Genomic DNA, 26,555 nt, shown 5'->3' with positions numbered 1-26,555 from the left:
ATGCAAATGAAGGAAGAATGATGGCTGGCTTTAGTTTAAGTGCTTACAATTTCTAAAATGAAATAGTCCATTCTGCATTTAGGAATCAGATTCTCATATCTCCTTTCTCTGACTTCAATTACTGAAATTTATATGTGTAATCAATGAAGAGAGAAAAAGAAAAATAACCTGATTTGAAAGCCCAGATTAAAGAAAATCTTAAATTTGGTTCCTAATAACTTATCAAATTTAGCAACATCTAACCCAGTCCTCACAAGCAATAGAATAAATCAAAACTAAAGGCAGGGTTAGTATTTTGTATGGTTTTTATACAGGCAAAAATCAAGAATCCATAGGAACCACCACAAATCACTTGACAGCCATCCCCAAACATGGAGGCACTGAATGATTACTCTGTGGAAGCCAAGGGACAAAAAGGTGTGCTTGATATTACAGACCACTTTGCAGAAGTCAGTACCACACACTGAATAGTTAAGGTTAATTTACACTCAGGGAAAAGTTTTTCAACAATCTTGAATTATTTTTTAATTTAAAAACATATTCCAGTGATAGTATAATAAGCCAAGAAGAAATAGAAGTAGAAAGTCATCATATTTATTAGGAGATGAAAAGAGTAGAGCATGAAGCTCTTAATTGTGTGAAATTCTGTAGAGCTCTAATGGTATCCAGATTTTTTACTAGAGAAATCATTACTTCCAATACTGTTCACACTTGGTTTCTAGGGCATGTTTATCAGTGTAACTCAAACTCTATGCATTTAATTACACTGCTTAAAGCTCATAGGAAAGGTGGTTGCCACTGAAAGAGAAAAGGAGCTGGTAGATAAATGTTAAGTTGAAATGGCAGAGCACAAGCTTGGCAACCAGAGGAAGTAAACAAAAATTCAGAGGTTTCAATAAAGCCTCAAAGCATTAGCTATAAATGCTCATCAACAGTAGTAATGAAAATAACTTGGCCTGCAACAAATAAGAAAATGATTTTTATGGAGAAAAAGGATAACAGATGCATAAAAGTGCACACAGGGCTAAAACAGGAAAAAGCTCCTCAACATTAGTTATACCCACAACTGTATGTAGTTATACCTAGAGATATATGTATGTAGGCCACCATAATGTGTATACAAGAACCACACATGATAATACTGGCACTCTAAACCACCAGAGCTTGCTACCAGGCAGACAGAACCCTTAACAAAGTCTTATATGTAGCTCCAGTTTGAAAGCAATTCTGGAAATATTTGCACAAAAACAGTCATTTCTTTACAACTTAAACAGACTACCAACTCAGATCCAGAAATGAAACGCAGAGATGGGGATATAAAGAAGGGGAGAAAACTACTTCACAGTTATTTGAAAAAGAATCATAGTTCACATTAAAAATCTAAATACCTTGTTTTAAGTCAGGTTTTGAAACAGTCTATATGTTAAAAATGATTCTCACCGAGAAATATTGCTCAGCTTCAAGCTGATCTTGTAGCTCCCGCATCTGTCCTTCATTTCCTCTGTATTGTCTTTAGACAAAAGAGAAAACAGTAAACAAATGCTCCTATTTATACTAGACTTTACATCATTCTTTGTTTCTTAAAGTTGCTACAATAAAAAAGGTTTACTAAAGTAACCTTTGTTTCAAAAAATCATTCTTCAGGGACTTCCCTGGCAGTCCAGTGGTTAAGACCCTGCGCTTCCACTGCAGGGGACGCAGGTTTGATCCCTGATAGGGGAAGTAAGATCCGCATGCTGCGCAGTGCAGCCAAAAAATTTAAAAAATCATACTTCATTATACAGTATTACTTTACTAGTTATATTTGGTTAGGCCACACTGTCTGCTCCTTATTAAATGATACTATGAAAAGTTGAGGGAACAGTTTTCTACTGAAGGTCACTTATTAATTGTGGAGTAATCCACAATGCAAAAATAAAAATATTTTTTGGTAAATTTTTCTAAAGAAAAGCTTTCTTAGGGATACATTTAAAATGTCTTATGCTGTAAGTAGACTATTAAAAACGTGACCATATTTAATAAATAGTAAGAATAATTTAGTACTATATTTTATGGTCAATTAAGCACAAGGGTGCGGTGGAAATGAATACGCAGGTAAGGAGTAAGAAGGGAGGCAATAACAACAACTGACAAAGGAGGAGTAACACAGATAAAGAGACAGGTACACGTAAACACTGCTCACAGAGAGGAAAGGACTTAAAAAGACAGACACAATGCAACCCAAAGACAGCTATTCAACAATGAACATTTCCATCTGCAGCTGCTAGGTTTTCATATTAGATAGTAACAGCTTTTTATTTTCAGCATATGGTTGACAGAAAGTACATAATAATTATTAGTTAAATGCTGAGTGAAAGTTATTTCAGGAGAAGAAAACTACAAAACACATTACTTGGTAAAAATAGTGGCTCTAAAAGGGGAAAAGAATTTCACCAATATAAAGTCGACAAAATCAAACCCAGCAATTTTACCTAGGAATTACTGTGTTGTAAACAAAGCTGGCAAATGAAGACATTATAACATAAATTTGGAGGAAATAAAACCTCATGGTCTGGTATAAGGTATTTTGATATTAAATTTCTGAAGCATGTCCTTATACAAATTCCAAAAGTCATACTGACACCCTGCTTTGTCCCCATTTCAAGTAAGCGGGCACATCACATCTCAGAATAGAAGAAAAAGAACATTTTGCACTTTGAGATGAACCAAAGAAACAAAATAAAACAAACAAACAAATACAGGGCCATCATGTCTAATTCTAGTCTCTAAAATAAAGAAACCTTAAACATTTTCTGTAAGGTACTAAATCCTTAATAATAAGGTTATTCCTCATTTTTGTAATTCTAGTGTGAAGAAACATGATGACTTTCATAGATATGAAAATCATATGAGAAAACTGTGTTTTTCCTACCATAAACAGACATTGTAAAGTCACTAGTCTTGATAATGTCTTTTTTCCCCTTTAAATAACTGTGTTTTTTATTTAGTAAGCCTGTCTTTCCAAAGCCTGAACTCCCTTGCAAACCTTCTTTGCAAATAAATTCTTTTATTTTTTCTAAATGCTTTTTCCTAAATCTTCCTTTCACAAACTCTAAGAACATAACCTATACACACATAAAATATGAAACACATAAGCAAATGCTAAACACAAAAAGGAAATCAAGAATGTTATTTCCGAAACTTACTTTGTAAGCTGAGCTAATTCAAACTCTAATAATCTCTTTGCTTCCAATAAAGTATTTATTTCCTGTTTCATCTGCTTTTCTAAACCTTTTAAATTGTCTGCCTCAAATGCGTGGGTCTTCAATTCATTTTGTAACAACAGTCGCTTATTTGACTCCTGCTCCAGTTGCAGGGATAGATTCTTAACCTATGAATGAGAAAAATAATTGGGATTGTAAATCTTTTTAGTAATTTATTAGACATCATTTGAAAGAATACTAATCAAATCTCAAGTACATTATAATTCCTTATACAAGTAGAAAATATTAGTATTGTAATGAGTCTCCACTGTTCTATGCATTTATTACTGCAGAATTTAGTGTTAAATCAAATTAATTCCCAAATTTCAGATGTGAGATCTTGGAGGGAAAGAAATCTGGTTTCTTTGTACCCCAACCTGTATGGAAATTTTGGAGAAGGCGAGTATAAAAGTCACTTTTGGGGGACATTCCTAAATGGTATTTAAATTTACCTGTTCTTTCATAAATGTTTGTACTCTAATCTACAACCCTCCAGAGTTTATAAAACAAATTGTATATATATTTAGTTCAACTCAATAAATATTTATCAAGTACTTATTAGGCGTTAGGACTAATAAACGAAAAATTCTTACAGTGGTTACAGTGCCCTTCATGATCTATTCTGTTTACTTTCCTAGCATTATCACTGGTCATTCTCTGAATCCAATCATACTCCTCAGATCCTCCAGTGTGACAAACTCTCCATCACCACACAGTTCTTGCACAGGCTATTCTCTGTCTTTCCCTCTTCATTTATTCTTTCTTCAGCTCTTAAATGCCAAACCCTTAGTGAGGTCTCCTTTACCTCCTGGATGTGATTAGTCCTAACACTCCTACTTGGTATGTCCTCTTTAAATATGTCATACTTGTAATTCAATTTTAATATCTGTCTTTCCCTTTGGGTTCTAAGTTCCACAGAAGTCAAGACCATAGCCATCTTATTCCATACCCCAACTCCTGGCACAGGGCTAGGCAGATAACACGTGGTCAAAAGTTACATTTTAAAATTACTGAATATTATCTCCCAAATTTTCAACACATATTCTTCCTGCATGCTGGCTCTATTAGGTATCTCTAATCTCTCTTCTTTCTTGTCCATTCTATATACCACTACCAGATTACTTTTTCTGAAAGAGTGTTTTCATCTATAGCTTTATAGTTTTAAAAACTATCAATACTTTGCCCTCCAGGTTTCCCCCATGACTACTCAGTATGTCTCTCCTTTCCTGGTTTGATCAAGTCGCTTTTTGTCCCTCACTTACCTACCTCCTTAAGCATTCAGTAATTACTCTTTTATCTATACTTAAAATGTTCCCTCTACCAATTCAGGCTTCTGACTTTCAAACTATCACCTTTTCAGGCCTTACTCAACCTTTGAAATATAGGTGACAACCCATTCCTCCTTTGTGAAGGCTTTCCTCATTAATCTAATCTTCTCTTTCTCCCTTCTCTAATTTACATACGTGAACTACTTATTTTTGGTCTTATAATTTCTAAAGTACATATACCGGCTTCTCTGGTGGTGCAGTGGTTAAGAATCTGCCTGCCAATGCAGGGGACACAGGTTCGAGCCCTGGTCCAGGAAGATCCCACATGCCGCCGAGCAACGAAGCCCATGCGCCACAACTACAGAGCCCACGTGCTGCAACTACTGAAGCCCGCGTGCCTAGAGCCTGTGCTCCGCAACAAGAGAAGCCACTGCAATGAGAAGCAGCCCCCGCTCACCACAACTAGAGAAAGCCCACGTGCAGGAACAAAGACCCAATGCAGCCAAAAATAAATAAAATAAATAAATAAATTTTAAAAATAAATAAAGTACATATACCAATCACTAGGATATAATATCATTTTATCTCTTTATTTACTGCTTTCTATCTATGTAAATCAAGCAAGACTCCACAGTTTAATGCTTCTTTTGAAATCTAAAAACAATGCTCCTCTTGGGGATTACTGGATACCTGACAATAAAGAGGTTTTCTTTTTTCTCTCTCTCTCTCTCTTAAAAAGCAAATGGTCAGTTTCTTCAGGGGAGGAGCTGTGACACTTTACAGTTGTACTGTCACAGTGCAAAATGGTATAGAACCTACGGTGTGAATGTTCACTATACGAAGATGAAAATTTTAGGAGTTAGGGATATAGTGGTGACCTTACAGCAGTGAACACAGATACATACAAGTTATTTTATTAAAATCTCCACCATGTTGTTTAAATTATAGATAATGACTTTTTAGTCATAACAATGATATTCTCTTTTATAAGATGAATAAAATTAGTATTATTTTTCTTACTTCATCCTCCATCCTTTCTTTATTTTCAGTCAAATGCTCTAGCTTCTGCTGAGATTGTTTTAGATCAACATCTAGCATGGAGCACTGCTTCTCAATCTGAACAACCCTATTTTCAGCCTTCTCTCGAGCTTCCCTCTCTTCCTTCAGCTTTTTTTCCATCTCTGTGAAAGAAAAAGTTATAAACGTACATTTAAAGAAAAAGACATGCTTTTCACTTTCATGGGCTGTGTAAGACACCTAGGTGCCAAAAATCCCTACTGTTTTTATCCTGGGACTCTTTTAGAGCTATTCATTATAGAAGTTCTAACATTATGAATTATTTGTATAGTGGGATCTCTAAAGGAAGAGAGTCATAAAATATAACGAATCTCCCAAATCCATCCCTTGACCAATGATCTGAGAGACTATTCAGTGCCATTTTCAGACCAGAAGGTGAAAGTATAGCTGGAAAAAAGTGGAGTATCTAAGGAGAAGAATGGAGGTAGTTCAGATAAAAGTAGAAAAATAAGATTGTGGTTATTAATCTATACCTAGCATTGTTCCAGAAAAGTTTCCGAAGCTTAAGGCTGTGATGTGTAATAATCATTTATACAACTCAGACAAGATTCCGTGATAGTATAATACCTATTTTAATTATTATCAGAAGATATTAGTCTACAGTGAGGTTCCCTTTTTGAGATACGGTAACTAAGGTTCTGAAGGTTAATTTTCTAGGGTCCTGCAACTCTTAAGTTGCACCATCAGGTCTCAAACTTAATAAGTCTGCTTTCTCACTTTCAGACTGTCCTCTAGGTGACAAAATAGAAACCATCAGACTGGAACTTCCTGAATAATTCCCAGATTTCTGGCTTGGGCCCCTGGATGTTGAATACCATCACCCATAACCATGATAATATCTCCCATTTATTGAAAGCTTTTTATGTACAGGCAGTTTAGATGCATTTTCCCACCTAATTTTTTTTTTTTTTTTTTAATACAGAGTGGCTAAGAGGCAAAGTAGATTTGTCTGATTACAAGCCTGGGCTCATAAAAACTAGACAGCCGTTAACCAAGACAGTCAGAATAGGAGTAAGGGCAGGTCTGATAGATAAGGTCACACGTTTTCCCTTGAATAAACTGAATTTAAGGCGCCAGGTAACATTTCCAGGTTACAGTAGGTTAAGAAGTGAGTAGAAGGTGAAGAAAAGGAAGACATCTTTTTATAAGTTTGGCTATAAAGGGATGGAATAAAACAGTGGCAATTAGTAAGGATCACAGGTTGCTGCAAGGGTTTGTCTTTTTTTTTTTTTTAAGATGGGAGAGACTTGTACATGTTTACGACAGGAAGAAATTCAGTGGAGGAAAAAAGCTTGAGAATAAAGAGGAGAAAAAGAAATAATAAGTTGAGATAAGAGGGTAGATCTGAATACAGCTAGAACATATTAGCAAGGACAGGAAGAGGATCACCCTCCTCTAAGATGAGAAGGAAGATAATGAACATGGGTAAAGTAGTAAGACAGGTTGATTAAGTTAGAGAATTAGATTCTGAGGGGTTCATACCTATGATTTCACAATTTCTTTTTGAAATAGGAGAATGTTCACCTAAAATTAAAGTGATAAAGAAATGGCATAGGAAGCTTGAGGAGAGAAATAAAAGTTTAGGAGAAAAACTGATGTGCATATTACCTATTCAATATGAGTGACATATATAAAAATGACAGCTCACCTGAGGCTGGAGACAAGGCATTGGGATAACATCCATCTGAAGAACTATTTGAAGCAATGAAAAGTGGCCGGCTAGTCTGATCTAGATCTGTTGTGCTTAGAGGCATAACACAGTGGAAATACAAAGGAATGAGAGTTGAGGGTACAGAGCAAGAAAGCAGATGAATTAACAATGAGTTCCAGAATGGATCTCGAAGAAAACAAAGGAAAGGGCTGAAAAACTGGGAGAAATAAGAATCCACTGACTTTTACAGGGAGTAGAGGGTAGTATAGGGAGTAGAGAATGGTAGAGTAAGAGAACTAGCAGGTGAAATTGTCATTTTAAAAAATGGAAGGTATCAAAAAAGGAAGGCACACTTTTCCCAGATCATCATTTATAATTTCTAAGAGTTTAAACTACTACACAATAAAATTTGATCAAAATCAAAATATTTTTGTTGGCATTATTTAAAAACTAATCATGTAGAAAATATTAAAACTGACACTTACCACACATTGCAACAGACTTGGCCTCTTCAATAGATTGATGTTTGTCAGTTAAACGAGCTTTGGTTACTTTATGTTCATTTACCTCTTGTTCTAACCTTTGCTGTAATGATTTAAGCTTGTAGTTTAAATCTATTTCTAAGTTATTCTTTTCCTGTAAAATGAGCATGAGAGTCATATACTATGCTGTGCAAGAGGCACATCATTAAATCTTATATTAATTAATATCCCATAAGAGATAATACATGAATCACATTGGCTTGAAATGTTACACCATATATACTTAAATATTTTTATTCAAGACACAGCTTTATTTTTATACTTCTTGTATATTTCACACCATCTATAATGTCTTACTTTAAAAATCACAATAAGTACATATAATTAAAAGCAAAATATCACCTTTTTTCTACCCCCCGCCCCTCCCCATGTAAATCATTAGCCATGGCTGATGGCAGGGCAGAGTTCTGTTATGTTCAGGAGGGTTCACTGCGAGGATCAGAAATGAATAGGACAATTCTTCAGTTCATTTAAAAATTTTTGCTACCATTAAAAAAAACTGATCTCTATTTACAATTGCATCTACACCTAGATTTACCTTGCTCTGACAAAAGAATGTCAACATGTATTCCATTCCTGTTTGGGTACTTCTACTCTTCTTCTTTCATCCTATTTCCAAACTTATACCAGACTCAGACATCAAAAAGCTATTCTGAATGACACAAAACATGTCCAAAGGACAAGATAAGTGGTGAATTTTCTGATCATTTATCTGAGGATCTAGTAAACCTACAACATTTCAGGGAGGTAAGCTAAATCTGCATATTACCTATTCAATCCTTTTCTTAGCAAGGTAAGGACAGAGGATAACCAATGGCATTTTTTGACTGTTATGAAAATTCTACATGCAAAGGCCAATTACATTATGTATGCTCTTTACTATTTTGCTAACTCTTACTAACGAAATGGAAAAGGCACACATGGTCTACTACATACTAATCCTTTGTTTTCCTTCTTCATAATTAGTAAGGTTCAGCATCTTCATCTTACCCATGTACAAAAAATGGGGGAAAAATTCTATATGAAGAGGGATCTCCAAACCAAAGCAATTTGTGATGATCAGATAATATCAGTTATCTGATACCCTTCAAGGGTAGAAACAAACAAATAAAAATAACACCCTAGGGCTTCCCTGGTGGCGCAGTGGTTGAGAGTCTGCCTGCCGATGCAGGGGACACGGGTTCGTGCCTGGTCCGGGAGGATCCCACATGCCACAGAGCGGCTAGGCCCGTGAGCCATGGCCGCTGAGCCTGCGCGTCCGGAGCCGGTGCTCCGCAACGGGAGAGGTCCCAACAGTGAGAGGCCCGCGTACCGCCAAAAAACCCCCAAAAAACAAACAAAACAAAACAAAAAATAACACCCTAAAAAGCCCAAATTAAGACCCACATACACCTTCACACAGCAACCAACAATAAAAACTTCTAGAAATGTAAACATATAAAGATTAGGAATGAATGATCTTTTATAAAACCATCTTATAATATCTGATAATCAGTAAATACTATCTCATAATTGGTATATGTTAAATCATTTACCTTTTCTGAATGATTAAGCATGTCTTGAGCCTCTTTTCTTTCTCCTTCCGCTCTTTCAAGATTATGTTTGAGATGCTTCACCTCCTCTTGTAAAGATGTAATTCGAGCTATCAAGTAAGAAAAAAGTTCAAGTCACATAGTCACTGAAAGAGAAATCTTTTTTCCCCAGCATTATCATTAAGATAAAAAAAGTTTAAAATCTCCTGATCAGACAGAAATTTATTAAGTGTTTTCTTAGCAGTATATACAATAACTACAATACATAGTGATAAAAATGTTAATTCTAGTTGGAGATCATCTAGTATATATTCATTTTACACATGGTCAAAGAGATAAGCCTGAGCTTTGTCCAGAAATCAGATCTGAGTCCTAATCGAGTGCTCTTTTCCCCATGTTAATTAAGGCAAGTATTTAAGTGCTTTTTTATGTATCAGACATTCTGAAAAGTGTTTAATTACTCTTAAACTTAATGAAGAAAAACTCCATTACTAAAGAAACTAAGTTTTAAGGAATTCAAGTCCTCTAACAAAGCTTAGTGTTAACCTACCTGATGCTCATGTCATGCAATGGTAGCAACTCACATATTTAGAAACTCTACTCATTAAGATATGCTTTACGTTTTGTTTTTAATGCATAAGTACTTAATAAACACAATTTAATACATGCAGAATCTAACATATATGAATATAATTATATTGTCTAGTTCAAAAGTAAAAACCTATTTTCTTATTTTGTGATTCAATGTGGCCTAAGATTTGACAGGGAAATGGATAAAGCACCCTAAAAGACCCGGAAAAAATTTGTACTTCTTACAGTTTAGTGTTTAACTTGCAGTACTTGCCAAAGTCTTCAAGGCACTCAACCTGCTTCCTATATTTTACTGTTTCTGAAGTAGTTTTTTTTTTTTTTTCTGGTACACGGGCCTCTCACTGTTGGGGCCTCTCCCATTGTGGAGCACAGGCTCCGGACACGCAGGCTCAGCGGCCATGGCTCACGGGCCCAGCTGCTCCGTGGCATGTGGGATCTTCCCGGACCGGGGCACAAACCCGTGTCCCCTGCTCCCCTGCATCGGCAGGCGGACTCTCAACCACTGTGCCACCAGGGAAGCCCCTGAAGTAGTTCTTTAATGAACAAATGAATATTAAATCTTTGGCACGTGATAAGGCTTGTCTGGTAGGCTAGTTCTAGGATCTAGAGAGCAATGAAGCAATTTTATTTACACACACAGGCAATGTGGCATTCTGTTCACATAGGAATATTTTCATATAGGAGAAAGAAACACCTGCTAGTTTCTTTCAAATGGTTGAGCAAAAATACAGAGAATGTGTGTGTTTGTATGGAGAGAGATAAAGCAAACATGGCAAGATGTTTAAATGTTAAAGTGCTATTTAAAAAATGCTTCTTCCTGTATTTATAATAAATAATAGGTTTTAAAAATCTGTAGAAAGATAGTATACTCAGGTTAAACTGAATTTCTGTGTAGTAGTTGTTCATATAAACCAACTCTCAAGAAGACAAAGTAATGAAAATATATGGGTTGAATTCATTAGAGTCCTAGTAACTTTATAAAAGGTATGTTAAATATATTTTATTTTCCTCATTTATTGTATTTTTTTAAAAATGCTAGGAAGAAACTATAACTTGTCTGTACAATACATGAAAGCAAAAAAGCTTCACATTAATATATATATATATATATATATATATACATACAGTAGAAGGAATAAGAACCAAAATATCAGGGATCATAACCTAAGCAGATCAAAACAATAAAGCTTCTAGAGGAAAATAGGGAATAATATCCTCATGATTTAATCAAAGAATTCAATAGGCCACACTAAATAGCACTGACCACAAAAGAAAAAAAAATAGGACTACATTAAAAATAAGAAAAGTAAGACCTCCTGTTCATTGGCAGACAGGATTTAAGAGTGAAAAGGAAAACCACAGAGTGGAAGAAGATAATTATGGTACATAAATTTGATAAGGGACTAATATCTAGGACTTCCACAAACCAACAAGAAAAAAGCAAACAATCCAATAAGAAAAGTGGGGGGGGCAAAAGACTTGAAGAGCATATCACAAATTGCCAATAAACATGTGAAAAGTTGCTCAATCTCGGACACCAGGGAAATGGAAACTAACCCCTAAGGAAATACCATCAGGCTCCACCTGGATGGCTAAAACAGTAAGACTGACAAAACTCAGTGGGGTGAGTACTATCCTTGAGGAGGCAGTGAAACAACCAGAACTCTCATACATTGCTGGTGAATGTAAACTGGTGCACCTACTTTGAAATACTTGGACGTATTTACTAAAGCTAAATATACTCTATGGTTCTACCACTTCTAGGTATATACCAAAAGGAAGCATATGTATGATTACCAAAGAATATGTACAAGAAAGTTCATATCAGCATTATTCATAATAATCCCCGAAGAGAAACAATCAGAATATCTGATTTAAAAGCCATTACCACAAAAAAACTGATAAATAACTGATAAATTACAAAATACATGGAGTACTATACAGCAAGAAGAACAAACTACTGCCATATACAACAATATGGATGAACCTCACAAACAATGTTGAATGAAATAAACCAGAAACAAAGGAGTGTTTTCTGCATGATTCCATATATAAAAGTTCAAAAACAAGCAAAACTAACTTATGTGTTAGAAGTCAGAACAGTGATTACTTCGGGGAAAAAGGATTAGTGACTAAGCAGAAGTACAAGGGAACTTCTGGGCTGCTGGTAATATTCAGTTTCTATATGGGTGTGTTCATGCTGTGAAAATTTTTCCAGATACATATTTTTTATTTATTTTAATATGTACAGGTATGTTAAGTCTCAAAAACAGAAACAAAAAAAAACTCACTGTGAAAAATCTAAATATGTTAAAATCCCCAAATATGAAATCTACTATCTAAATTTGAGGCCCATCAACTCTATATAAAAATTAAAAACAAAGGAATGGGGACTTCCCTTGTGGTGCAGTGGTTAAGAATCTGCCTGCCAATGCAGGGGACACGGGTTCGATCCCTGCTCCGGGAAGATCCCACATGCTTCTGAGCAACTAAGCCCATGCACCACAACTACTGAACATGCGCTCTACAGCCTGTGAGCCACAACTACTGAGCCCATGCGCCACAACTACTGAAGCCCGTGTGCCTAGAGCCTGTGCTCTGCAACAAAAGAAGCCACCGCAATGAGAAGCCCGCGTGCCGCAAGGAAGAGTAGCCCCTGCTCGCTGCAACTAGAGAAAGCCCACACACAGCAATGAAGACCCAACGCAGCCAAAAATATAAATAAATTTAAACAAAATTATATATATACATAAACAAACAAATAAATAAATAAACGGGCAAGATACAACAGGAAAGTGCAAATTAAGGGAAAAATCCCTCAAGGTCAGATATATTTAATATCATCTATAATACAATTTTAATCCAGTAAGAAGATACAGAAGTCATAAAACCTTAACACACCAAACAATGCTGCATTAAAAATATACAAAAGCAGGGTATTATGAAATATCCACAGCTAACACCATACTTAATAAACAATACAAAAGGAAAACTAAGATAATTCCATTTATAACAGCATCAAAAAGAACAAAATACCTAGGAATAATTTAACCAAGGAGGTGTAAGACTTGTACACTGAAACTAATAAATAAATAAATAAATAAATGCTGAAATGAAATTTTTAAATACCAAAATAAACGGAAGTATATCCTGTGTTCATGGATTATAAGTCTTAATATGTTAGGATTGGCAATACTACCCAAAGCAATCTATAGATTCAATGCAATCCCTATAAAAACTCCAAAGATATTTTATGCAGATATGGAAAAGCAGATCCTCACATTGATATGGAATTACTTGCAGACTGGAATATCTAAAACAGCATTGAAAAAGAACAACAAAGCTGAAGAACTCAAACTTCCAATTTCAAAACTTGCTGTAAAGCTACAGTGACCAAAACAGTGTGGTACTGGTCTAAGAACAGACATATAGACCAACTGAATAGAATTGAGAATCTAGAAACAAAACTGTATACCTATAGCCAATTGATTTTCAACAATGATGCCAAGACCATTCAGTGGGGGAAAAAGTAGTCTCTTCAACAAATGGTACTGGGACAACCAGATATCCACATGTAAAAGAATGAAATTGGACCCCTACACATCATACCATATACAAAAATTAACTCAAGTTAGTCAGAGACCTAAATATAAATGCTAAAACCATACAATTTTTAGAAGAAGACATAGGGGTAAACCTTCATGATGCTCAATTTGGCAATGTATTACGATATGACACCAAAAGCATAAGCAACATATATTAAACTGGACTTCATCGGGCTTCCCTGGTGGCACAGTGGTTGAGAGTCCGCCTGCTGATGCAGGGGACACGGGTTCGTGCCCCGGTTCGGGAAGATCCCACATGCCGCGGAGCGGCTAGGCCCGTGAGCCATGGCCGCTGAGCCTGCGCGTCCGGAGTCTGTGCTCTGCAACAGGAGAGGCCACAACAGTGAGAGGCCCGCGTACAGCAAAAAAAAATATATATATATATATATGCTAAGTGAAAGAAGCCTGATACAAAAGGTCACATATTGTATGATGTCATTTATATGAAATATCCAGAACAAGTAAATTCAGAAATATAAAACAGATTGGTGGTTGCTAGGGGCTAGGTAGAGGGGCATATAGGGAAGGAAAGCTTAATGGGTACAAGGTTTTCTTCTGGGTTAATGAAAATGTTTTGGAACTAGATAGACAAGGTGGTTGTACAACACTGTGAATGTACTGAATGCCACTGAATTGTACACTTTTAAATGGTTAATTTTATGTTATATGAATTTCACCTCAATAAAACAATATAAAAAAAGCTGTTAGAAATACAAGGGGGCTATGAGAAAAAAGACTACAGTCATAGTGTTAACTTTTAAAATATGTTTCAAAATTTGGCAAATCAAAGACACAAAGAATAAATGGAGTCTTAGAAAACTGGTTAGATTAGAAAATGGATCTATTGTTTTTCTTCCAAAAGTCAAATCCAAAAACATACTTAGTAAAAAACTTACACAATTTCCAAATGCCCATGTAACAGTTAAAAACAAAAGTGCATTACACTATGATATACTATTCCCTCAGCCTATTTCCCTATAGACATGAAGCTAAGAATGTTTTTGTCATTTTTAAAGGCTTATAAAAAGCAAAACAGAAGACTATGTAACAGAGATCGTATGTGGCCCACAAAACCTAAAGTATATACTATCCAATTATATTTGGGAAGTCATTTCCCATACACATGAAGAAGCTTCTGCTCAATAGTGTACATGGAGAGCATTCAACTAGGCAACAATTGTTACTGTGCCACAAGGCTAGCCTCCCAAACTATAAGAAATTTATACCTGAGGGATCTGAAATGTCTTAACCACCATAAAAAAATCAACATAAAAATTTTATGTTTGCGTGTGTGCATGTTTTACCACAATGCACCTTGTATGTTGAGGCTCATATAAGTTTTGTGCTTTTTAATGTATGTGAACTTTGATTCACATTTAAATTAAAAAATAAACCTTAAAGAAAGCATTGAAAAAGGATAAACATCAACAATAGGTCATGCTATGAATCTTCCTTAACTTCACCAATATCTAAACAACAGAGTCACTTAAAACCACTGTTGATGAACACATAATGATGGTCTCGTCCTTGAAAGCAAGCACTTCAAGCTCAGCATTATCTGGAAAATCACACACTTAAAGAATTTTAGAATTGAAAGAATTTATAGGGGTCGCCTAATCTTCTTGGTTGATAAATAAAGCAGAAGAAGTGACCTGCACACAGCTAATAAGCTGTAATATGAAGAGGCCTAGAGAAGCAATTTAAGGAAGTGGAGTATGAGGCTTTTCCTAATATATATAATGAGGATACTTTCTTGGTTATATTCAGATCTATTTTAAGCCTAGTCCCTGAGAAATAAGATTGCAGAACACTCCTCAGCTAAGAACCAACAGGAGATCCTAATTTCTGTTTCCAAAGTCCAAAAACTGACCCTGACCTCTCTCCACAGAATTACAGCTAATCATCAAGCCCCATGAGACCCCAAACTATGTTCACATCCTCTGACTTAGGTTAAAATGGACTATCCCACCCCCTAATTTTCCCTGAAAGATCTGGCAACTTCCATGCATATCTGTTTTGATTAGGTAGTATGGATGCTGATGCTGACAGAAACAGAAAAAAATGTGAGAAGTGGAAGCCAGGAATCTTGTTGAAAACAAAATGATTTTATTACCATGAACAGTTTGTGAGTCTAAAAGGAAACTTTTAGACCACAAAGGCTGCTGATATCTCTAGTCCTAACCTTTCCAAGTACCGAATTCTTTATTTGCAATGGGATTCCCTTTCTGCAGTTTAATTTCTATTTCTACCAACAATGCATGAGGAATTCCCAGGTTTTAATAGTGATAATCTTCTCTGCCTGGTTAGTTCCACTATGAGTAAGACTTTTGTGAATTGGGCACTTTTAAAAATTAAGTTTTCAGGGCTTCCCTGGTGGCTCAGTGGTTGAGTCCACCTGCCGATGCAGGGGACACGGGTTCATGCCCCGGTCCGGGAAGATCCCACATGCCGTGGAACGGCTGGGCCCGTGAGCCATGGCCACTGAGCCTGCGCGTCCGGAGCCTGTGCTCCGCAATGGGAGAGGCCACAACAGTGAGAGGCCCGTGTACTGGAAAAAAAAAAAAAAATAAGTTTTCAGGGACTTCCCTGGTGGCACAGTGGTTAAGAATCCGCCTGCCGATGCAGGGGACACGGGTTCCTGCCCCGGTCCGGGAAGATCCCACATGCCGCGGAGCGTCTGGGCCCGTGAGCCACGGCCACTGAGCCTGCGCGTCCGGAACCTGTGTTCCGCAACGGGAGAGGCCGCAGCAGTGAGAGGCCCGCGTACAGCAAAAAAAAAAAAAAAAAAAAATTAACTTTTCAGTAACTGGCTGTAAAATTGGAAATATTCACATTACCTCCATCACAAGGGTGCCTGAGAGAGTGAAGAAATTACAATTTGATACAAATTATCCTGAAACAGAAAGAATGCTAACCATTTCCAGTATTAGCAAGGTCATTTTCTTTCTTTTTTATTGAAGTATAGCTGATGTACAATATTATATAAATTACAGGTGTACTATATAGTAATTCATAATTTTTAAAGGTTATACTCCATTTACAGCTATTATAAAATATTGGCTATATTCCCCAGGTTGTACAATATATCCTTGTAGCTTATTTTATACCTAATAGTTTGTACCTCTTAATTGCCCCTCCCCCCACTGGTAACCAGTAGTTTGTTTTCTACATCTGTGAGCCTGCTTTTCTGTTATATTCACTAGTTTGCTGTACTTTTTAGATTCCACATATAAGTGATATACAGTATTTGTCTTTCTCTGACTTATTTCACTTAGCATAATGCTCTCCAAGTCCATCCATGTTGCTGCATATGGGAAAATTTCATTCTTTTTTTAATAGCTGAGTAGTGTATTCTGTAGTATATATATACCACATCTTCTTTATCCTTTCGTCTGTTGATGGACATTTAGGTTGTTTCCCTATCTTGGCAATTTCCAGAGTGGCTGCACCAATTTACATTCCTACCTACAGTGTATGGGGGCCAAGGTCATTTTCTTTATGAGGACAATATGATCAAAAATATATCACCTTACACACTTAAAAATTAAGATGGTAAATTTTATGTTTTTAGCTACAATTAAAATATAAATTAAAAATATATATAAATTAAAAAAATTACCTTCCATTGATAAACAAAATGTGATATATATGGTATAAATACAATGGAACAGTATATAACCTTGAAGAGGAAAGAAATTCTGATACATGCCACAACATGGATGAATCTTGAAGACATTAAGCTAACTGGAATAAGACAGACACAAAAGGATAAATAATAACTTCTATGAGGTAGTCAAATTCAGAGACATAAAGTAGAATGGTGGTTACCAGGGGCTGGGGAGAGTGGGAAATGGGGTATAGATTTAATGGGTATAGATTTTTTAGTTTGGAATGATAAAAAAAGTTCTGGAGATGGACAGTAGTGATTGTTGCATGACAATGTGAATGTATTTTATGCCACTGAACTGTATACTTAAAAATGGCTAAAAAGTAAATTTTATGTCTATTTTACCAGAGTAAGAAAAAATATTACCTTGCAGGTCTCCAATCATCTCAGAATCATGACCTCTGTCTCTTCGTTCAGCTTCTAATACAGCTTGCAGCTGGTAATAATCCTTGTCCATTTGTGACTTGGAATTCTCCAAAATTCTATTTCTCTCCTGCAATTCTCTATTCAGGGACTCTAGCTGAGTAATTGATTTGCTCATCTCGGTGTGACTCTTCCTTAATCTTACAGCTGTGTCTGATTCTGTCCTAAGTAAGTCATTGGCTTCTTCTAGCTAATTAAAAAAGAGAGCAAGAAAATAGTTTTTTACCAAAACACAATCAAACTTAAATTTTGATTAAAAAAAAAACTACCTCACTCCAAAAACTTACCTGCTTTTGTAATTGTGCCAGTTTCTCATTAGCAAGGTGTGAATTCTGACTGACTTTCTTTAAGTCTTCCAACTGATCCTTTAATGTAGAAACTAGAAAATGAAGGAATAATATGTAAGTTTTCATAGAGGAAACATACAAATCCCTTTTAAAAAATGAAATTTGGTCTTAGGCCATAAAAGTAAGCTACATTAGGTCCATATTCCAACTTGGAAGTACCTACATTTTAAATTTATCAAAAAGTAGAGCACTGTTTTATAATACAGAATGCAAAAACAGATGTTTCCACTGCTGTAATATTTTAAATTCTTTTATTCCTTTCATAAAGGTTAATCTATTAGTGAAATTATATAAAGCTAATTTTAATATTACCTATTTTTGAATAGTACAAATCTTTGATTAGTTCAATTATCTTTAAAATGGTTCAACTAGTGGCAGGGCAGGAATAAAGACGCAGACATACAGAATGAACTTGAGGATACAGGGTGGGGTGACGGGGGGGAACTGGGACGAAGGGAGAGAGTAGCATTGATATATATACACTGCCAAATGTAAAATGGATGGCTAGTGGGAAGCAGCCACATAGCACAGGGAGATCAGCTCGATGCTTTGTGACGACCTAGAGGAATGGTATAGGGAGGGTGGCAAGGAGGCTCACGGGGGAGGAGGGATGGGGATATATGTATACATATAGCTGATCCACTTTATTATACAGCAGAAACACAACACTGTAAAGCAATATACTCCAATAAGGATGTAACTAACTAAATAAACAAAATGCTTCAAAATTCAAAAGGTACCAAATGGTGTATAGTATAGCATGAGTCTTTCTCCCTCCACGTCGCCTCCCAGCCCCTCTGGCTCTCCTCCCCAGCAACAACTATTACTAATTCCTTGCATATCCTTCCTAAGATAGTCTGTGTATCCATACCTTAATATATAAAAACACACACGTATATATATATATATATGTTTTCACATGCATATCTACACACACACACACACACACACACACACTCTTAAACATATATAGACAAGCAATCTTGTTTTAAACAATCTGTACTTTTTTTGGTAAAGATACATTTTAGAGATTCTTTTATAACAGTTTATAAAGAGATTCTTTTTTAAAAAAATATTTTTAAATTTTTTTTTTCTTTTTTTTTTTCCTTTTGTGGTACACGGGCCTCTCACTGTTGTGGCCCCCCACCCCCGCCACGGAGCACAGGCTCCGGACACGCAGGCCCAGCGGCCATGGCTCACGGGCCCAGCCACTCTGCGGCACGCGGGATCCTCCTGGACCGGGGCACGAACCCACGCCCCCCGCATCGGCAGGCAGACTCCCAACCACTGTGCCACCAGGGAAGCCCTAAATTCTTTTTTTTTTAATTAATTAATTAATTTATTTATTTCTGCGTTGGGTCTTCATTGTTGTGCGAGGGCTTTTCTCTAGTTGGGCTACTCTTCGTTGCAGTGCACGGGCTTCTCATTGCAGTGGCTTCTCTTGTTGCGGAGCACACGCTCTAGGAGCATGGGCTTCAGTAGTTGTGGCACGTGGGCTCAGTAGTTGTGGCTCACGAGCTTAGTTGCTCCGCAGCATGTGGGAGCTTCCCAGACCAGGGCTTGAACCCATGTCCCCTGCATTGGCAGGCAGATTCTTAACCACTGCGCCACCAGGGAAGCCCAAGAGATACTTTATTCTTTTATAAAATGCATAGTATTCTACCATATATACTAAAATTTATTATACCACTGATTACATTTACATTGTTTATAATTTTTGCCATTTTAAACAATTCTAAAATGAATAGCTTTGTTTCTATATCAGTATACATGTGCACAAGTATATGTGAACTAAATTTCTAGAAGTGAAATCACTGGATCAAAGGATGTAGAAAGCTATTTTAAATTTGTAACACTACTATCAAAAATTCTAGTCTTGTTGTTCTAAAATGTAGCTACTTGTTAGAAGTGCCTAGAGAACTTATTAAAAATACCAATGCCCAGTCTACATGTCTAGATCAATTAAATTAGAATTTCTGAAGTTTAGGCATTAGTTTTCTTTGAAGTTTCCCAAGAAATTCCAATATACACACAAGGATAAAAATCAGTACTAGCTAAAACATTACTACTGAATCCAATATGTTATAAATAAATTTTGGGACATGGGTATTTAGCTCATGAGGTGTCTTAGGACTGTGGATTCAAAAATATATAACAGGCACTAAATTTAAAACAACCTCAAGACGAAGACCTCAAGATAGTGTTAGAAATTCCAGTGTTTTTCAAAGGAAGTAACAATTTACCTTCATTTTCTACATTCCTCCTCTTCTCATTTTCCTGTTCTGCTTTTCTTTGGTACTCATTAATTCTATGCTGTAGCAACATTTTCTCCTTCTCAATCTGAGACACTGTAGATTCTAGGTTTCTTCTTTGATTCCCCTAAATTATGAGAAAAGTTACCACTACAATTAATACTCCTCATTTATTCAAGGGAATACTCTGTTCTTTTTTTAAAAAGTACACAATTACTTAAGATAGATATTTTAGTTTCAAAATCAGATAATACTTCCTAACAACAACTTTCTAATAGTAGAATTAGCTTGTCTTAGAAGAAAACAGTGAGAATCCCCTTATTTTAACTAGACATACAAAATTTTCAGAGATTTAAAAAAAATCCTTGAGTATAAAAAACCCTATGAATCTTGTCAGACTGAAGGTCGAACACATTGTATTCAAACACATTAAGATGAACACATTGTATTATATTACCAATATTTTGGTTTATTTACAATCCTAAAGTTTAAGACATGAAATATAAAAGGAATCAGATAACTACATATTTGATAATTAAATGGTGCAAAACTCAAATGATACCAAAGGTTACAGTGTTTAATAATAAGTTCACCAGTCCCTGTATGAAGTCTCCCTTAATCCCCTCCCAATCTCTGTAACAATTTACCTTTCCTAAGATGTTCTATGTATGTACCTACTAATGCATATTAAAGAGTAATGAAAGAAACATTTATTTTAGAAAATGAAACTAAGGGGAGGGGAGAGTTAAAGAAAAAAAATACTCCAAATTCCACAACTTAAAAAATTTATCTTCTGTTTCTGAGTTACCACTATCAGCGTATTCTGCTTTTGATGCTTCATTTTTATCTTTAAGACTCCACACTGGACAAACCTCCTTTACAGTGCATGCTTTTCTGGGCTTTTCCATTTTTAAGTGAAATCCATCTTTTAAGTAAGATGCTGTCAGAGAAATTTAGTAAAATTTGACAGAGACCATCCAAAATCTTTCCAATTGTAAGATTTTATCATTCTTTTATTTTTTCATTTTTAAATTTTGAAATTTAAAATTCTACATTTCAGAAGTTTCAAAGACAGTACATGTACCCTACCAGTCAGTTTCCCCTAACAGTTACATTATTAACAATGGTACAATAACAAAATCAGGAAACTGATATTGGTATAAAGCATGCATGTGTAGTTCAATGTCATTTTATCTCATGTGTAGATGCATGTAACCATCACCACAATCAAGACACAGAACTGTTCCATCAGCACAATGATCTCCTTCCAGCCACTACTTATAGCCACATGCATCCCTCACTTCTCCCACCACCTATAACCCTGGCAACCAACAGGAGGTCCTCCATCTGTATAATTTTGCCATTTTGAAAATGTTATATTAATGGAATCATACAGTGTGGACCTTTTGAGATTAGCTTTTCACATTCAACAAAATATCCTTGAGATCCATCCAAGTTGCTGTGTGTAACAACAGTTCATTTTTCCAGTCTACAGATCTTCATCCTCTTATCAGGGTCTTTCACAGAGCAAGTTTTGATGAAGTCCAATTTATTGAATTTTTTTCCTTATATGGATCATAGTTGTGGTGTAATGCGTAACTCTTCACCAAGTTGCAGGTCTCAAGGACTTTCCCCTATTTTTTCCCTAGAAGTTTTATATTTTTTATGTCCCTGTTTAAATCTATGGTCTGTTTTAAGTTAATGTTTGCATAAGATGTGAGACTGAGGTTGAGGTCCATATGTTGGCCTATGAATACCTAATTGCTCCAGCACCACTTGCTAAAAAGACTATCCTTCCTCCACTGAATTGCTTTTGCGCCTTGGTCAAAAATCAGCTGGCTAGGATTGAGGGATACTGATCCATAGTTTTCTTTGTAGTACTGTCTTTGCTAGACCTTAGTATCTTGGTAATTCTAGCCTCATAAAATTCACTGGGGAATGTTCCCTTCTTCTATATTTTCTAGAAGAGAGAGTGAAGAATTGGTGTTAATTCTTCTTAAAACACTTGATAGGGACTTCCCTGGCGGTCCAGTGGTTAAGACTTCCCCTTCCAATGCAGGGGTTATGGAGTTCGATCCCTGGTCAGGGAGCTAAGATCCCACATGCCTTGGGGCCAAAAAACAAAAACATAAAACAGAAGCAATATTGTAACAAATTCAATAAAGACTTTAAAAATGGTCCACATCAAAAAAAAAAATCTTAAAAAAGCACTGGGTAGAATTCTCTAGTAAAACCATCTGTCCTGAAGATTAATTTTGGGGGGAGCTTTTAAATTATGAATTCACTTTAATAGTTATATAGGGCTATTCAAATAATGTATTTCACATTGTGTGAGTTGTGGCAGTTTGTATTTTTGGAGGAATTAGTCCATTTCACCTAAATATTACACTTACTCGTTTGGAACTGTTTATAGTATTTCCTTAAGAATTTTTTTTTTTATATATCTGTAGAGTCTGTAGGAATATGCTCTGTTTTATTCCTGATACTGATCATTTGTGTCCTTTCTTTCCTTTGACAATCTTGTTAGAGGACTGTCAATTTTGTTGATCTTTCCAAGCAGCTGGGTTTTTATTATCACTGATTTTCTCTATTATTTTTCTGTTTTCAATTCCACTGACTTCTGCTCTTTATTTTTCTTTCCTTCTCCTTGCTTTGGGTTTATTTTGCTCTTCTTTTTCTAGGTTCCTGAGGTAGGAGCTTAGATAACTGATTTGAGACTTCTCGTCTTTTCTAATGTAAACATTTAGTGTATACATTTCCCTTAGAGCACTATGTTAGCTGCATCCCACAAATTTTGATGTATTATTTTCATTTTCATTGTTCAAATATTTTTATTTATTTTTGCGGTACGCGGGCCTCTCACTGTTGTGGCCTCTCCCGTTGTGGAGCACAGGCTCCGGACGCACAGGCACAGTGGCCATGGCTCACGGGCCTAGCCGCTCCGCGGCATGTGGGATCTTCCCGGACCGGGACATGAACCCGTGTCCCCTGCATCGGCAGGCGGACTCTCAACCACTGCGCCACCAGGGAAGCCCTCAAATATTTTTAAAAGATGAAGATCCATAACTTTGAAAAATAACTTTATGAGATATAATTAACATTCCAATGTATTTTTTCATTCCTCTTGAGACTCTTTGACCTATGGATTATTTAGAACTGTGTTGTTTAGTTTCCACGTGTTTGTAGATTTGCCTGATACTTTTCTGTTATTCATTCTGGTTTGGTCACACTTTGGTCAGAGAATACACTCTGTATGATTTTAATTCTTTGAAATCTGGAGAAGTTTGCTTAGGATGTGGTCTACCTTGGTGTGTGTTTCTTGAGTGCTTGAAAAACATGTGTCCTTTGCTGTTGCTGGGTAGAGGGGTCTACAAATGTTGAATAGATCCTATTGGCTGATGGTGTGGCTGAGTTCTCCTATATGTTTGCTGATCCTCTGTCTAGAGAGTGGCATTTAAAAAGTCTCCAACAGTAATCGCAGATTTGTCTACTTCTCCTTTCAGTTTTATCAGCTTTTGCTTCACATATTTTGTAGCTCTTCTGTTTGATGAATACAAATTTAGGAATGTTATGTCTTCTCAGAGGATTGACATTTTTGTCATTCTGCAATGTCCCTCTGCCCCTGGTAATTTTCTTTGTCCTAAAGTCTACTTTACCTGATATCAATATTGCCGTTGCTGCCTTCTTTTTGCTAATGCTTACATGATGTATTTTTCCATCTTCTTACTTTTAACTTGGCTATATTGTTGCATTTGAAGAGAGTTTCTGCTGGACAGCATACAGGTAGGTAATTTTAAAAAAGTTACTCTGACAATCTATCTTAATTGATGTTGCATTTAATTTGCATTTAATATAGTTACTGATATGTTAGAGTTAAGCCTCCCATTTTGTTTTGTCCCATGTTTTCCTTCTTGTCTTTCTGTAGGTTACTTGAACATTTTTTGGAATTCTATTTGATTTACTAGTGTTTTTAAGTGTATCTCTTTGTATAATTTTTATCAGTAGCTGCTCTAGGTATTACATTATATTACTAGTGTTGGCATATTACCAGTTTGATTAAAGTGTAAAACCTTACCTCCCTTTATACCCATTGATAATTGTCTTAAAAATTTCTTCTATATACATGGAGAACCACATTAGACAATGCTGTAATTTCTGCTTCAACTGTCAACTGTAACATAAAAAAACTTAAGAGGAGAAGGAGAGTGTAGTGTGTTTACCCATATTCTAGAACCATGTTGAAATTTTAGTACATAAATTTCAGTTCAGTGGTTCTTAATAGTTGAATTTGTCTGTCTCTTTCTGCTACAGTTCCAGATTCAATTTCTGATCTGTTGCTCCTTTCTCACCTTTCAACTATTAAGAACCACTGAACTGAAATTTATGTACTAAAATTTCAACATGGTTCTAGAATAAAACCACACAAAAGAAACTAAAGTATAATCTAATTTCACTTAAACCTGCAGCTCCAAAGTGAGGCCTTCATCATAATTCTCTGGTCCTGTTCTGTATTGCAACTTATAAAGTTCAAATATAATTTTCTCAGAAAACAATCTGAAAGGGAAAAAGTCTCAAAAAGGAAAACTTCTGATAAGAAAACAAAAAGTACCTCTTCATCCAATTCTTTCATTATCTTGTCGAGTTTTATGTTTGAAGTTCTGTAAAAGCAAAAGCAATATAGATTATAGATATATTTACTTTTTATAGCTTGGGGTGAAACACCACATTCCTTACTTTTCCATTTAGCTAATATTTCTTAACCTTTCTTGTGTGTACTGTGGATCCCTTTGGCAGTCAGTCTGGTGAAGCCTATGACATTTTCTCAGAATAATATTTTAAGAGCATAAAATAAAATACATAGGATTAAAAGAAACCAAAATTATACTGAAATACAGTCATAACCTTTTTATTAAAAAGTATGATTCACTAATATATGCATTTTATTAATATATTAAATAAGATCTAGCAGCAGTAATTTTAAAGTAGTAATGAGCATAAACGGTATTTAGAGATAAATAACAACTGCATTCTAAGATAATATTTGTGATTTCTATTGGTAATAAAAAATTCACAGCTACTGCTAATAACTGTGGATTATTCACTGTGTTCATAATTAAAGAAAATGCTGAATTTCAGCTAAAGGTTACAGAAAAGATTCACTTCTGTCACCCAAGTTTAAGGACCTTGAATTCCATCCATGGATGCTTTAGGAGAGGTCTATGGATTCTAGATTAAGGATCCCTGAATTCCCTCATGCAATACTTGCTACTACACAAAGATTAACCATTTAACCTTTAATATAAGAGTAAGTAAATGAAGGGAAAGGTGGCATATATAAAGCAGTAAATGCACCACTTGGCAACTTGGGCAAAAATCTGAGATAAACTGAAAGTGTATTATTATCTCCATCACAATTCATTTTGGGGGCTCTAAACCTATTTCTGAGCTTCAAATCTGTACATGCAATGTTTCACATGGATGTCTTACCAAATAGCTCATTCAGCATGTCCAAAGCTAAATGAATTCCCTCTGCCCAGCGACCCCTCCCACAATACCAATCTGCTTCTCTTCTCCTGTCCCAAGTAAAGCAGTCCCCCTGGGAATCCTCCTTGACTCATCTTCCTCCCTCATTCTCATTTAGGTGAATAAATGTCAAATGCTGTGTAATTAACCAGGGAGTTCTTTTTTAAAAGCAAATTTGATCTTTTGTTTTACTTTTAAGTTTAATAACTTTTAATGTTTTTTCATCACCCTTAGGATAAATCCCAAATTTCTTAGCTTTTCAAAGACAGAGTGTTTTAAGATCTAGACTCTGTCGACCTTCCCAGTTTCATATCAGGCCATCCCACCACCACACACACACCCATTTTCGTATGATTATTGGCCACTTTGGCCACTCTTATTTCCTCCTTAAATTGATCCCTACCACCACCACTACCACTAATTTGTCATTTGCCTTTTAATTTTAATAGAAACTGCTCAACATTTATGTAATAATATCTATCCATTTCCTCTCCTTATTTCCATGTTTTATACCTAGAAATTCCTTCCAAATACTGGGCTCAGTTAATTATTTCCTTAAAGTGCTTTTCTAAAAAAAGCTTATATTAGATGCTTAACTATTTAATCTATAAGGAACTGTAGGTAGTGAGCAATTTACTTGTTTCCTCTCCCCCACTCACAAAATTGCCAATTTTCTCAATTCCATTTTTTTGAATACTTAATCTGTTTTTCATTTATTCAATACTATCTACTAACAATATAATAAAGTGTTATTGTTTGTAATTAATAAGTAAGCATTATGCTAGGTTATTTTAAATTATCTTGATCATTTTATATTTTCATAAATATATATGCT

At 35.6% G+C, this 26,555-nt stretch overlaps 1 protein-coding gene across 1 annotated transcript in view; it reads right to left on the bottom strand.

Moving 5' to 3' along the window:
• ROCK1 (Rho associated coiled-coil containing protein kinase 1) overlaps positions 1–26,555 on the bottom strand; it is a 146,066-nt gene that overhangs the window by 27,295 nt on the left and 92,216 nt on the right. The window contains exons 13-21 of the mRNA XM_065890480.1: positions 24,807–24,855; positions 20,189–20,324; positions 17,886–17,977; positions 17,542–17,788; positions 9,316–9,422; positions 7,724–7,874; positions 5,531–5,691; positions 3,186–3,370; positions 1,441–1,510 (exon numbers count right to left, since the gene is read on the bottom strand). Coding sequence (XP_065746552.1) covers positions 1,441–1,510; positions 3,186–3,370; positions 5,531–5,691; positions 7,724–7,874; positions 9,316–9,422; positions 17,542–17,788; positions 17,886–17,977; positions 20,189–20,324; positions 24,807–24,855 — 1,198 coding nt within the window. The remainder of the gene's footprint in view (positions 1–1,440; positions 1,511–3,185; positions 3,371–5,530; positions 5,692–7,723; positions 7,875–9,315; positions 9,423–17,541; positions 17,789–17,885; positions 17,978–20,188; positions 20,325–24,806; positions 24,856–26,555) is intronic.

This window comes from Phocoena phocoena, chromosome 13, assembly GCF_963924675.1.
Source record: "Phocoena phocoena chromosome 13, mPhoPho1.1, whole genome shotgun sequence".
Classification (NCBI taxonomy): Eukaryota; Metazoa; Chordata; class Mammalia; order Artiodactyla; family Phocoenidae; genus Phocoena; species Phocoena phocoena.
This window is presented reverse-complemented; position numbering and strand designations above follow the sequence as displayed.